This window comes from Stomoxys calcitrans, chromosome 2 (assembly GCF_963082655.1).
Source record: "Stomoxys calcitrans chromosome 2, idStoCalc2.1, whole genome shotgun sequence".
NCBI lineage: Eukaryota > Metazoa > Arthropoda > Insecta > Diptera > Muscidae > Stomoxys > Stomoxys calcitrans.
The window spans coordinates 178999470-179014248 of NC_081553.1; the positions used below are offsets into that span (position 1 = coordinate 178999470).

Consider the following 14779-nt stretch of genomic DNA (forward strand, 5'->3'; position numbering starts at 1 on the left):
CCCCACAAATACCAGTCATACTATTGCACTCTCAACATTCCGCTCCCAATACTGAAATAAATGTGGCAAATGTAAAGAATGTGCATTTTAAAGATACTACAATGAAGATGTATGTTGCGGCAGTCAGGCATACCTTGAAAACAACATCAACGTTATCACCATGGCCAAACAGAATCAACAACACTGCAAATGGCAAATCACACATTAAGCTGGAAAGATGGCTTAAAAAAGTGAATGTTACCTTGGCACCTAAGATCTGCTATTGAGTGGAGATGGCAGCGGAAGCACTTGGTACTGATGCTCAATGTTGACAGTTAATGCTCCAATTATGATAAATGAAAAAGAAATTAAATTTCTTGGCTGCACCCAGACTTTGCTAGGTCTGTGGCAAGCTTGCAGCTTCAGCTAATGACAGTTGCTTGCTATACTTCCGTCAACAATGTCATCCATCAATTGGAAGTGGAGGCACCTACTCTCCTTGTTGTTAGTCTTTATCTATGGTGCCGGCAGCCGTGCATCATCACTTCATCATCATGGCAAATTTGTTACCTTTAGGCAATTGAACGAGAGCAATGCATCCAACGCAGATGACTCTTTGGAGGAGAATAGTGTAAACATATCAGCAAAGATGCCCTATGATAGAGGATTAATGCGAATAACATATCGATTGCATGAGAATCCTTACCAACTGAAGTATCAGCCTTTGTATCCAATGCCGCGATTATTTTGGCATAAGTTTCCCCAAAAGCAACAGGAGCAACCAATGACTACACCAATGCCTTCGGAGGAGCAGCCGATGATAACAGAAATGCAAACGGAGCAACCAATGGAAGCTGAAACTGAGGCTGCCCCTCCAACAGCTGCTGAAACCGAAGCCCCACCAATTGTTGAACCTTCAATGGAACCTGAAATGCCACCTCTACCAGAAACAGATATGCCCACGATTGCTCCCACGGATCAGATGATGATGATGACAACACCCACCTCATCTAATGCAACAACTTCTACCACAGCTCCCTCCTTGAAACCATCGACAACTTTCACTACCATCATGAAACCTCCTGGTTACTTTCCCTTCAACATTGCCGACAAACTTAAGAATCTATTGATTTTTGGTTCTCCCTCCAAGGTTAATCTGTTGCAAAAACATGGCAATGTTATTCCCAAAGGTAAAACCAAGAGTAAAGGTTTCCTTAGCCTCTTTGAGGTAATTAAATTTGCCAATATCAAGTGTTCCGTAAATATGGGCGATATACGTTCGATGGAAGGCACCTGCTATCATGAGTTCGAGTGTAAGACACTTGGTGGTATACCCACAGAACGTTGCGCCGATGGTGTGGGAGTCTGTTGCATATGTAAGTATTGGGTTGCCCAAAAATTAATTGCGGATTTTTCATATAGTCGGCGTTGACAAATTTTTTCACTGCTTGTGAGTCTGTAATTGCATTCTTTCTTCTGTCAGTTATCAGCTGTTACTTTTAGATTGCTTTAGAAAAAAAGTGTAAAAAAGTATATTTGATTAAAGTTCATTCTAAGTTTTATTAAAAATGCATTTACTTTCTTTTAAAAAATCCGCATTTACTTTTTGGGCAACCTAACATAGCTGCCAAAAAGTGGGTATTTAAAAGAAAGAGACAGTAAACTTATATTTTTTTCTTAGTTTTAACTGGCTGTGGTGATAATACTGAACAATCGGTTACCTACTTCGAGAGTCCCAATTATCCCCAATCCTATAGGGAAGCCATGATTTGTGTTCTAATTGTTAATATACGCAAAAATGTACAACAGGTGCGAGTGGACTTTCTGATGTTTGAGGTAAAAAGGTATTCGAAACTATCATTCTTGGCATAATTGTTGTATGTTTGAATTCTACATTTTCAGCTTAATCGTCCAACAGATGGAAATTGCGAAGATGATCAATTTGTTGTGTCTGGTCAAAATGTTAATTTTGCTGTTCCTATTTTATGTGGCATTAATACAGGACATCACAGTAAGTCAAGTGGTCTTTGTATACCTTAGTCTAAATTTGCATGTTCATAAGATGTGATAATGCAGATGAATTATTCAATGCATGTAATGTTCGACGAAACGTATCTCAATAACCAGTAAGGAAAGGCAAAAGTCGGGCGGTGCCGACTATATAATACCCTACACCACCTAGTGCATGTAGTACTTTTTGTAAGTAGAACTTATCTCGAAATCTAGTCAGACTTTCATTTGGATACCAACTGAAATAGCAATTTAGAAACCAGCAAGATTTTCCTACCATAGGACAAAAGATTTGGATTTCCACTTCTTTTTAAGGCCATATCGGATAAAAGATTATATGGGAGTTATATCGAAACCTGTGCAAATTTTAATGACTTATACTGGGGCGTCAAATAGAGATTAACGTCCCAGCATGTGTTATTAAGATGTGACCAAAATTGTGGATTTTACTGCCTTAAAAGTCCATATCGGATGAAATATACACATTGAAGCTATTTCTAAATTAAGAACAATTTTAATGAAATTTTGCGCACGTATTGGAACGTCAATTTAAACGTATCATGCAAAATCGGACTAAAATTGTGGATTCAACAGACTTACAAGGCCATATCGGATGAACGATATATATGGGAGCTATATCTTAATCTGAACCGATTTTTATGAAACTTTGCACACATATGAATACGTCAAATAAAGCATCTCATGCAAAATTTTGTAAAGGATAGGACCAAAATTGTGAATTCTACAGCCTTAATAGTCCAAATCGGATGAAAGATATATATGGGATCTATACCTAAATCTGAACCGATTTTTATGAAATTTTGCATACATATGAGGAGGTTGAATAAAACACCCCATGCTAAATTTTTTAAAGATCGGACCAAAATTGTGGCAAAATATATATGGCAGCTATATCTAAATCTGATCCGATTTTAATTAAATTTTGCACATACATTGAGACTTCACCAAATTTGGCGTGGAGTCGTTTTTGTGAAGTCTCAATGTATGTGCAAAATTTAATTAAAATCGGATCAGATTTAGATATAGCTAGATATATTTAGATATAACTATAGACCGATCTCTCGATTTAAGGTTTTGGGGCCATAAAAAAGCGCATTTATTGTCTGATTTCGTCGAAATTTGGGACAATGAGTTAAGTTAAGCCCTTCGACATATTTCTGCAATTTGGCCTAGATCGATCAAGATTTCCATATAGCTGTCATATAGGCCGATCTCTCGATTTAAGGCTTTTGGGGTCATAAAAGCCGCATTTATTGTCCGATGTCTCCGAAATTTGGGACAGTGAGTTGTGTTAGGCTCGTCGACATTTTCTGCAACTTGGCCCAAATCGGTCCAGATTTGAATATAGGTGCCATATAGACCGGTATCTCGATTTAAAGTTTTGGCCCCATAAAAGGCGCTCTTACTATCCGATTTCACTGAAATTTGACAGTGTCGTATATGGTTCATATCGGTTTATTTTTAAATATAGCTACTAGAGAGACCAGTATTTTGTTATACACAATTGATTATACACATCGGAACATATTTCGATATAGCTTTTAAGGGGGCATAATGTATGCATTTTTCACCGAACTTTGACGAAAAGTGGTTTACATATATACCCGAGGTGGTGGGTATCCAAAGTTCGGCCGGCCGAACTTAACGCCTTTTTACTTGTTTTGCCAATATTCAAATGTAACAGAGTCTTTTTCTCCACAGTTTATATACATGCAGGAAAATCCCCTGAGCAAAAAATATATCTTTCGATTTTCTCAAAAGTTCCGAATGGTGCACGATCTTTTAATTTAAAGATTACACAGGTGAATAAATCTTAAAAGAGTAGATTTATTATATTTAACCATAACTTGTTTGCAGTTGGAAGAAAACTTGGCACCAGATGGCTGTTTACAATACTACACCGAACCAGAAGGCATTGCCAAATCTTTCAACTATGACATTGAAGGCGTAGTGGTAGAAGACAAATTGGCAACGTATTTGGTAAGAAAGTTCATAAGTAACAAAACAAACCATGTGAAATCCGTTCCAAACTACCGATATCCACCATCACAGATGTATAATTGTCTACATTTTGTTGAAATCAGATGAAATTGTCCTTTTGGATTGGAAAACCTAGAAGTTAATTGGGAATATCAGTTTATATGCAGATATACCAACTAATGGTCCGAACCCACCCATATCAGACAAAGATTCCGAAGGGTCCAACTAACTATTACAAACTCTATCGATAAGGGCAATAAATACGCTTTTTTTTGATGCCTAGTCTTTAAATCAGAAGATAGGTCTTTATGGCGGATATCTCGAAGGTATGATCCGATTTTTACCATATTCGATAGGATGTGTAGGAGTCTTATATAACTCACTGTTTGTATCAGGGAAGTTGAATAGAATCGAGTGGAAGATTCTAAATCGGGAGATTGATCTACATGACCGCCATAACGAATTTTGGTCTGATTTGGATCATATTTGAGGAGTAATAATGGGGACTAATATGTGACGAATATGGTCCAGTGCGATCTATATTTGGTCCATGGAGCTGAGATAGTGATTTCACTCCTTGGATGAATGAAGCTATATCGAACTATATCTTCATATAGCCCCCATATAGACTGATCCGCCGATTTGGGTCTTAGGCCCATAAAAGCCATATTTACTATCCGATTTTGCCAAAATTTGGGACAGTGAGTAGCGCCAGGACCTTCGATATCCTTCCTTTGGCCATGATCGGTCCAGATTTGGATATAGCTGTCATATAGACCGATCTCTTGAGGTTTTGAGCCCATAAAAGGCGCATTTATTGTCCACACGACATTCTCCTTTAATTTGGCTCAGATCGGTTCAGATTTGGATATAGCTGCCATATAGACCAATCCGCCGATTTAGGATCTCAGGCTCATAAGAGCCACATTTATTATCCGATTCTGCTGAAATTTGAGACAGTGAGTTGTGTTAGACCATACGATATCCTCCCTCAATTTGGCCATGATCGGTCCAGAGTTGGATATAGCTGTAATATAGACCAATCCGCCGATCTAGGGTCTCAGACCCATAAGAGCCTCATTTATTATCTGATTTTGCTGAAATTTTGGACAGTAAGTTGTGTTAGGCCACACGACATTCTCCTTTAATTTGGCTTAGATCGGTCCAGATTTGGATATAGCTGCCATATAGACCGATTTTCCGGTATTAGATTTTGAGGCCACAAAGGCGCATTTATTATCCGATTTTGCTGGAATTTGGCACAATGAGTTGTGTAAGGCCACACGACATCCTTCTTAAATTTGACCCAGGTCGGTCAAGATTTAGATATAGCTGCCATAAAGACCGATCCGCGGATTAAGGGTCTTAGGCCCATAAAAGTCACATTTATTATCCGATTTTGCTGTAATTTGGGATAGTGATTTGCGTTAGACCACACGACATACTTCCTTAATTTGGCCCAGATCAGTCCAGATATGGATATAGCTGACATATAGACTGATCCGCCGATTGAGAGTCTTAGGCCCATAAAAGCCACATTTATTATCCGATTTTGCTGAAATTTGGGACAGTGAGTTGTTTTAGGCCACACGACATTCTCCTTTTATTTAACTCAGATTGGTTCAGATTTGGATATAGCTGCCATATAGACCGATCTCTCGATTTAAGATTTTGCGCCCATAAGAGGCGCATTTATTTTCCGATTTTGCCAAAATTTGGAACAGTGAATTAAGTTAAGCCCCTCGACATACTTCTGCAATATCGCACAGATCGTTCCAGATTTCGATATAGCTGCCATATACACCGATCTCTCTATTTAAGATTTTGGGCCCATAAGAGGCGCATTTATTTTCCGATTTTGCCAAAATTTGGGACAGTGAATTAAGTTAAGCCCCTCGACATACTTCTGCAATATCGCACAGATCGGTCCAGATTTCGATATAGCTGCCATATAGACTGATCTCTCTATTTAATGTTTTGAGGCCATAAAAGACGCATTTTTTGTCCGATTTCACCGAAATTTGGGACAGTGAGTTGTGTTATGCTCTTCGATTTTTTTCTGCAACTTGGCTCAAAACGGCCCTGATTTGGATATAACTGCCATATAGACCGATATCTCGATTTAAAGTCTTGGCTACATAAAAGGCCCATTTATAATCCAATTTCATTGAAATTTGAGTGACTTAGGTTAGGCTTTTCGACATTCGTGTCGTATATGGTTTAGATCAGTTTATTTTTAGATATAGCTACCAAAAACATCAATATTCTGTTATACACAATTGAACAATGACTTGTACTTATTAGAATTTGCTACATATCGGAACATATTTCGATATAGCTGCTATGGGGCATAAGGTATGAATTTTTCAGGGGATTTTGACGAAAAGTGGTTTACATATATACCCGAGGTGGAGGGTATCCTAAGTTCGGCCCGGCCGAACTGAACCCATTTTTACTTGTTTCAGTTTAAAATATAGCTCCCATATATATGCATCTTCTGATTTTCACTCTTGAGGCCTTTGCTTACGCATTTATCAATCGACCTTCTCAAAAAATTGCACAACTATTTACTCTATGGCTGCTATGGAATGACAAAAGTAATGTACCCCTATACTAAGATGATGGGTATATAAATGGTACCTATTTCCAACAAAAAAAAAAAAAACAGTTGTAGTTCCTAAAAAATGTTCCATTGCCCGAAGTGGGAGTCGAGCAAAGTTTTTCAACTCTGACTCCTTAGCCCTGGTCTGAGCTAACCCAACTACAAGAGTGAAATTTATGTTCGATCGAAACTTTTTCTGATTTCCATGTTTGTTGTTCACACTAATCATTTTAAACCATTTCAGAACAATATGAATTATGTCATTTGCTTAGAACGTTTGAAAGACACATGCAGTGTAAATTATGTTATGGAACAAATCGGCAGCAATTCAGAGCTATTGGATTTTCAAATAGTGAACAAAAATGAAGGTAACATTGCTATCTTAAATAACATATCAGAACTTCCTGCTCACCTTTTTTTTTGGTTTCTTCTATTCAATATTAATGCAGATGAAAATGACTTGGTACCCGATGGTCAGGCTGGTGCTGGCATCTTCAATTGCCCGGATGACTATGTGGCCATCAATCAGGTGCGCCTGTGCGGCGAACGATTTAACGATGGCACCACAAATGAAGATTTCACCGCTCATGCACCAATTCGAGATGTCGCGGCGGGACCAATTATTTTGCCCTTTCGCAGCGATGAGGAATATGTGGGACGTGGTTTTCGATTGGCATATCGGCAGGAGTCATGTGTATAAAATTCGGCAACAGCATCAGCACCAGCACCGTTACTTTAAGCCCATCATAGATATAAGTTGCACACCATACGTTGTGAGGGAAAATAGAAAAACGACAAAATTGCAAATTTGCATTAAATTTGTTTATGGTCATTGTTTGGTGTTTCAATTTTTCTCTCTCTTGCTTTGCATTGGATTTGGATTTTCCTTTATTTTCGATTTTGGCTATTGTGGGGGTTTACTCTCCACTTGTTCCAGTTACGCCAAATTTAACATTTCATTAGTACCATGGGAATAGCTACATATGCCACGGTGGAGCAAACTTAATGCAATGCCAAAAACAAACCTCCATATTACAACAAAAAAAAAACAAAAACAAGCAAATAAGCCGTTTGTGGCATTACATGTTCCTGTTTTTGCTCCCCCAACAAAAAGATTTCCCTATCACCAAATAATACCGCCCCTTGCTTGGAGATACTTCAAACTTTTCGTTTTTGTGACTTTTTCTCGCTCTTTGATTCCCATGTAAATACCTATGCGGCACCATTATTTTGGAAGGACTGTATGTAGCTAAACCTAGTAAACCAAGATGCATTACATGGAGTGAATGCATGCCCAGGGAGTATTCCTGCGCTTTGTCGCCTCTTTTGTTGCCGAGTCACAATTTGATTTCCATCATCGCCGCTATCATCATCACCCAGACAAAACCACAAAAAATAGGACCATAACAAAGCGCCACCCACATGTCGTGGTAACGTTGTAGCGTCACAATCGACAAAATGTTGACTCCTTTGGAAATGATACGGTTCTCAAATGTACCAAGGAACGAATGTACCGAACGAAGAACGAATACAGATTACAAACGTCACACATTTACATGGACACACCAACCGTTTGGTTTAGTTTTTGGTTAATTTCAAATTCGTATGGCAACTTAATTTCCTGTAATACCGTTATACAGTGATGTCAACATGGCATTTGGAGAAAAACAAGAAGTAAAATAGAGAGATCGATTTATATGTGTGCTGTATCGGGCTATAGACCGATTCAGACCATAATAAACACGTACGTTGATGGTCATGAGAGAATCTGTCGTACAAAATTTCAGGCAAATCGGATAATAATTGCGAACTCTAGAGGCTCAAGAAGTCAAGATCCCAGATCGGTTTATATGACAGCTATATCAGGTTATGAACCGATTTGAAACTTATTTGACACAGTTGTTGAAAGTAAGAATAAAATACGTCATGCAAAATTTCAGCCAAATCGGGTAGGAATGGCGCCCTCTAGAAGTTCAAGAAGTCAAGTCCCCAGCTATATCAGGTTATGAACCGATTTGAACCATACTTGGCACAGTTGTTGGATATCATAACAAAACACGTCGTGCAAAATTTCATTCCAATCGGATAAGAATTGCGCACTCTAGAGGCTCAAGAAGTCAAGACCCAAGATCGGTTTATACGGCAGCTATATCAAAACATGGACCGATATGGCCGATTTACAATACCAACGGACCTACATTTATAAGAAGTATTTGTGCAAAATTTCAAGCGGCTAGCTTTTCTTCTTCGGAAGTTAGTGTGCTTTCGACAGACAGATGGACGGACAGACGGACGAACAGACGGACGGACATGGCTAGATCGACATAGAATGTCACGACGATCAAGAATATATATACTTTATGGGGTCTCAAGGTCATGGAGATCATGGTTAATCACCATCTCGTGAGATATTTAGAGTCTAATGGACTTCTCAGCGACCAAAAGTATGGGTTCTGCAGAAATCGCTCTACGGGCGACATCATGGCACTGCTGTCGGAACGTTAGAGTCGCTCAATCCACCAGTTTGGTGAAAGTAAGGTTGTGGCTCTGGATATCTCCAAGGTATTTGAGAGGGTCCGGCACGCTGCACTACTTACAAAGCTTGTTACATTTGGTGTCGGTAATGGATTCGTTCGATTTATTTCCAGCTTTCTCAAAGATCGCACTATTCGAGTCGTTATAGATGGGTTTTCATCCTTACTTTACTTTAATTGGAAGTTGCATTTTGATGCGTGTAACTATGCTATCGTCGTCATACAGCTCGTGGATCATACTCCGTAAACGCAAACTGGTCCATATATTTTACGAAGAATCTTTCTCTCAAATACTCCAAGCACTGTCTCATTTGCTTTCACAAGTACCCATGATTCAGAACCATATAACAGCACAGGTAGTATCAGTGTCTTGTATAGCGTAATCTTCGTCTGTCGAGAGGTGGCCTTGTTTTTAAACTACCTACTTAGTCCAAAGCAGCATCTGTTTGCCAGTATTATTCTTCGATTAATCTCAAAACTGGTGTCATTCGTTTCGGTTACGGCGGTGACGAAGTAGATAAAGTCACTGACTCTCTCAAAGTTGCGGTTCCCAACCTGCTCGGTTGTGCAGGGCTTTCGTCTAATCTCCATTTACTGTCAGACCCATTTTCACTGACTCTCTTTCGATTCTTTCAAAGGCTGCAGTTACTACTTCCGATGCCCGACCTATGATATCGATGTCGTCGGCATAGGCGAGTAGCATGTGTTCTCTTGCGATTGGTATGTCATATCTATTCACATCTGCATCTCGTATAATCTTCTCCTTCTTGGGTTCTCATCCAATGAGCACAAATTGACCGCAGGTGTACCCCAGGGCTCTGTTCTTTCACCTACTCTTTTTCTTATTTTCATCAACGATCTGTTGGGTCAGACATCGAATCCGATCTACACATTTGTAGATGACAGTAATCTCTGTCATTCATACTCATTCGACCGTAGGCCAAGTCTTCGAGAGATTGAGGACAAGAGGCGGGTTTTGGACGATACACTCTGCCAGGATTTGATGTCCATTTATGAGTGGGGTCGAATGAATCGAGTAGATTTTAATGCACGGAGGACTCAGTGCTGCTTGTTGTCACACAAACGATTCGCTGACCCATTACGATCATCTTTGTCTATCAACGGTATAGGTGTTGAGCAATCAGAAGCTCTTAATGTTCTAGGCATGAAAATACAAAGTGATGTCCTTTGGGCTAAACATGTATTTGAAGTGTCGAAAGAAGCATTCAAGTGTGTAAGTATTACTTCACTCCGTCTGATCTTTCATAAGATCTTTCACCCCCTTTCATAAGACCGAAAATGGAGTACAACTCACATGTATGGGCTGGAGGTTTAAAATCATCCCTGGAGCTACTGAACCGTGTACAGAAGAGAGCGATGGCGTTGATTGGGGACAGTGGGGTATCCAACTCTATTGCCTCCCTTTATCATCGTCGCAATGTGGGTTATTTGGTGCTGTACTATCGGTACTTTCATGGTGTGTGTTCGTCTGATATTTGTCTTCTTATTCCTGATGTAAGGATGTATGTCAGGGATATTAGACATTCCAGAAACTCACACCCCTTGGTAATTGATTGGCCAGCGGACCGCACAATGCATTATAAAGAGAATTCTTATTTCGCCCGAAACGTTTGTATGTGGAATCGACATCCGGCTAATGTTTTTCCCACCCACTTTGACATACAAAGACTTAAGCCAAAGCACTACATCCTTTCCCAAAATGTCAGCCAAATCGAATAAGAATTTTGCCTTCTAGGGGCTCAAGAAGTAAAATAGGGAGATCGGTTTATATGGGAGCTGTATCAGGCTAAAGAACGATTCAGACCATATTTGACACTTATGCTGGATGTCACGGAAGAATCCGTTGTACAAAATTTCAGCCATATCGGATAATAATTACACCCTCTTGAGGCTCTCGAAGTCAAGATCCCCGATCAGTTTAAATGATTTAACTGATTTCAACCATACTCAGCACATTTGTTGGAAGTCATAATAAAACACCTCATGCAAAATTTCAGCCAAATCGGATAACAATTGTGCCCTCTAGTGGCTCAAGAAGTCAAGACCCGAGATCGGTTTATATGGCAGCTATATCAGGTTATGAACTGATTTCAACCATACTCAGCACAGTTGTTGGAACTCATAATAAAACGCCTCGTGCAAAATTTCAGCCAAATCGGATCGGATCGTTCCAACCGCCTCGATCTTCTGCGCTCATTCTAAAATCTCCGACACCAAGTTTCGAGGTGTCTCCCACCACTTGATCTTTCCATCGGCTTTTGGTCGTTCCGGTTTGCGTGTACCACCGTGTCCGCCTTCAAAAGACTTTTTTGCTGGAACTTCTTAATCAACTCTGACAACAGGACCTTGCCAACGCAGCCCTTATATTTTGATACGTGTAACTATGCCATCGTCGTCATACAGCTCGTGGTTCATACGTCGCCCATATTCTCCGTTAACGCAAACTGGTTCATATATTTTACGAAGAATCTTTCTCTCAAATACTCCAAGCACTGCCTCATCTGCTTTCACAAATACCCATGCTTCAGAACCATATGGCAGCACGGGTAGTATCAGTGTGTTGTATAGAGTAATCTTCGTCTGTCGAGAGGTGGCCTTGTTTCAAAACTGCTTACTTAATCCAAAGTAGCATCTGTTTGCCCGTATTACTCTACGCTTTATCTCAAAACTGGTGTCATTCGTTTCGGTTACAGCGGTGCCGTGGTAGATAAAGTTGCTGACTATCTCAAAATTGTGGTTCCCAACTTTCTCATTATCTGCTTGGTTGTACAAGGCGTTTTGGGAGTTGAAACCATCCATTTCGTCGTATCTCCATTTACTGACAGACCCATTTTCACTGACTCTCTTTCGATTCTTTCAAAGGCTTCAGTTACACTTTCGGTGACCGACCTATGTCGTCGGCATAGGCGAGAAGCATGTGTTCTCTTGTGATTAGTGTGCCATATCTATTCACATCTGCATCTCGTATAATCTTCTCCAGCAGGATATTAAAGAGATCACACAATAGGCTGTATCCTTGTCTGAAACCTCGTTTGGTATAAAATAGATCCAAGAGATTCTTTACTATTCTTACTGAGGAACACTTATCAGCAAGTGACATCCTTCAGAATCCTATTAATTTTGCAGGGATACCAAACTCAAACATGGCTTGAAATACCTTTGAACGTAAAGAAGTATCGAAGGCGGCTTTGTAGTCAACAAAGCGATGGTAAGTGTTGATTTGTCCTTCTCGGGTCTTTTCCAGGATTTGGCGCAGTGTGAATATCTGGTCCAGGGTGGATGTACTAGGTCTAAAACCGCATTGATAGGGCCCAATTATCTCGTTGACTGTAGGTTTTAATCTTCCACACAGTACGCTCGAGAGTATCTTGTATGCGATGTGGAGGAGACTTATTTCTCTGTAGTTGGCACTTTCCGTCTTGTTTGCTTTCTTGTGTACGGGACATAGTATGCTGAGGTTCCAATCATCGAGTAGGCGTTATTCTAGGCAGATTGCGCAGACAAGCTGATGCATACGTCTTAACAGCGTGTCGCCTCCGGTCTTAAATTGTTCAGCGGGTAACCCGTCGGTTCCTGCTGCCTTCTTGTTCTTCAGTCGGGTCATTGCTACTTAGACCTCATTCTGACTAGGAGGTAAACATTCCATACAATCATCATTGATTAGTTCTACGGCATCCCCTTCGCCGCCAACGTCGGACACTAGCAGTTGGGTAAAATGTTTTTTTTCATATCCTCAGCAAGCTATCTGTGTCAGTTACCAGATTTCCTTCTTTGTCTCTGCAGGAGGATGTGCCTGCACCAAAGCCATCGGTTTGATGTTTACTTCTTTGGTAGAATTGTCTCGACCTTGAGCGTCGCGATACTGTCTACATAAATGAGTTTTGATGGCGGTAGATCCCTTTCCAAAATTTCTCCATGGACTACTGCAATGATACAGATCTTTGCCAGAAAGACTGTACACTGGTAGTCTCAGAGACGTAGCGATGTTGATTGTGTCGGGGAAGACCCCCAATCCAATCCCTGATACCATCTTGGAGCCATCAGTGAAGATCGAGGTCTCATCCACCTCAAATACAGCATTCGCCCTCCATTCATTCCTCCCGGGAAAACGAATCCTGAATTTTTCAATTGATACCGATGCCACACAGTCGGAGATCCTTCTCAGTCTACCCTGCGCATAAATGGCATCCAGAATCGAATTTGGTCGCCTCTGTCCTCCGATCTTGGCGGCGGTTCCGAATATTGGCCCCAATGGACTGCATATTCAGCATGGTCTCCAGAGCTGCCTGCTGTGCGGACCTCAGTGCCACATATGTTAGAACTGGTTCCCCAATTGTCGTATGCATCCAATAAATCATATGAGGGTTACCCCCTAATTGCTACCTAACATCCTCCTGCAGGACTAAAAAGCGCACAGTGCCTTATGGTTCCTTTCCTCGGTTTTTCTCTTCCAGCAGAGTTTCGAATCGAGGACTATGACAAGGCCCTTCGCTTCTTGCGCTACCTGCAAGGTTATCCCGTCCAAGGACGGGAGTCCGTGTTTGGGTATCTTGTATCTGCAAGTGAAGTGCACCAGCTTCGTCTTCCTTGGGTTAGTCCTCAACCCATTTCTGGTAGCCCATCGCGACAATCGTACTCCTTCCATGATATCTCTAATCGTCGACAGAAACCTCCCTCGGACCAGCAATACGAAGTCTTCCGCATAAGCGATTATCTTCATGCCATCTCCGCCGAAATCCAACAGGATTTCATTCATCACCAAGTTCCAAAAAATCGGCAAGAACACCCCGTGGTATGTAGAGCCATGCCAGACTCGCCCGGAAAATTCCTTCTAGCCGGGGCAGAGTGCCTCCAAAGGACTCCTGCAGCAGTGCCGGGATAGTATCGTCAGGTCCGGCCGATTAAAATTGTCGGAAAGTGCGGACTGTCCACACTAGCTTCTCCTTATGAACGATGTCGCGGATGAGGTCAACCACCATGGCCACATATGTAGGTATTAAGCTATCTCGATCGCCGACCTCTTCCTGAACGCTCGAAAAATGCATCTCCATCAGAAGTTCCACCGTCTACAGATCTTAATTTGACCCAATAACTCCTCTTCGCCTACCTTGTCTGCTCCCTGAACTTGCTAAGGGAATCACAATATTCATCTCAGCCCTCTGCCGTGAGCTCTCTCTTCGCCTCACTAAAAAACCTTCTTCTCCCCCAGGAGTACCTTCAGTTCTAGTGACGAGATCAAGAAAATTACTCGGTCATAAATGTTTTTTCAGACAGTCGTTAATTCTCTGGAGAATGTACTTCTGAATTCAAAAGCCGATTTCTGAATTCAAAAGCCCAACCGATAGAGCTGCAAAACTATCGATAATCGCTACATTCGATAGTTTTAATAATAAATATCGATAGTGAGTATACTATCGTTAATTTCCCATCACCTATATTTCAAACGATGATGGGAAGTAAAAATCAGGAGATTGATTTGTACAGAAACAATCTCAATGCACACACCAAATAAAACCAAGATTAATAAGGTCAGTTGGAAGTCACGAGAGAAATAATTTGCCCTCTATAGACGCAATGTATTTTAAAAGATGCATTCAGTATCGGATTGCTTATAATTGTTAAATTTACCAAA

General features: G+C 40.7%; 1 protein-coding gene across 1 annotated transcript; it reads left to right on the forward strand.

The window, feature by feature from the left end:
• Positions 1-439: 439 nt before the first annotated feature.
• On the forward strand, positions 440-7292 carry LOC106092562 (uncharacterized). The gene is made up of 7 exons (XM_013259441.2): positions 440-1355; positions 1661-1815; positions 1882-1990; positions 3712-3812; positions 3868-3990; positions 6837-6960; positions 7042-7292. The coding sequence occupies exons 1-7, from the start codon at positions 440-442 to the stop codon at positions 7290-7292; spliced, it is 1779 nt and encodes a 592-aa protein (XP_013114895.2).
• The last annotated feature ends 7487 nt before the right edge of the window (positions 7293-14779 follow it).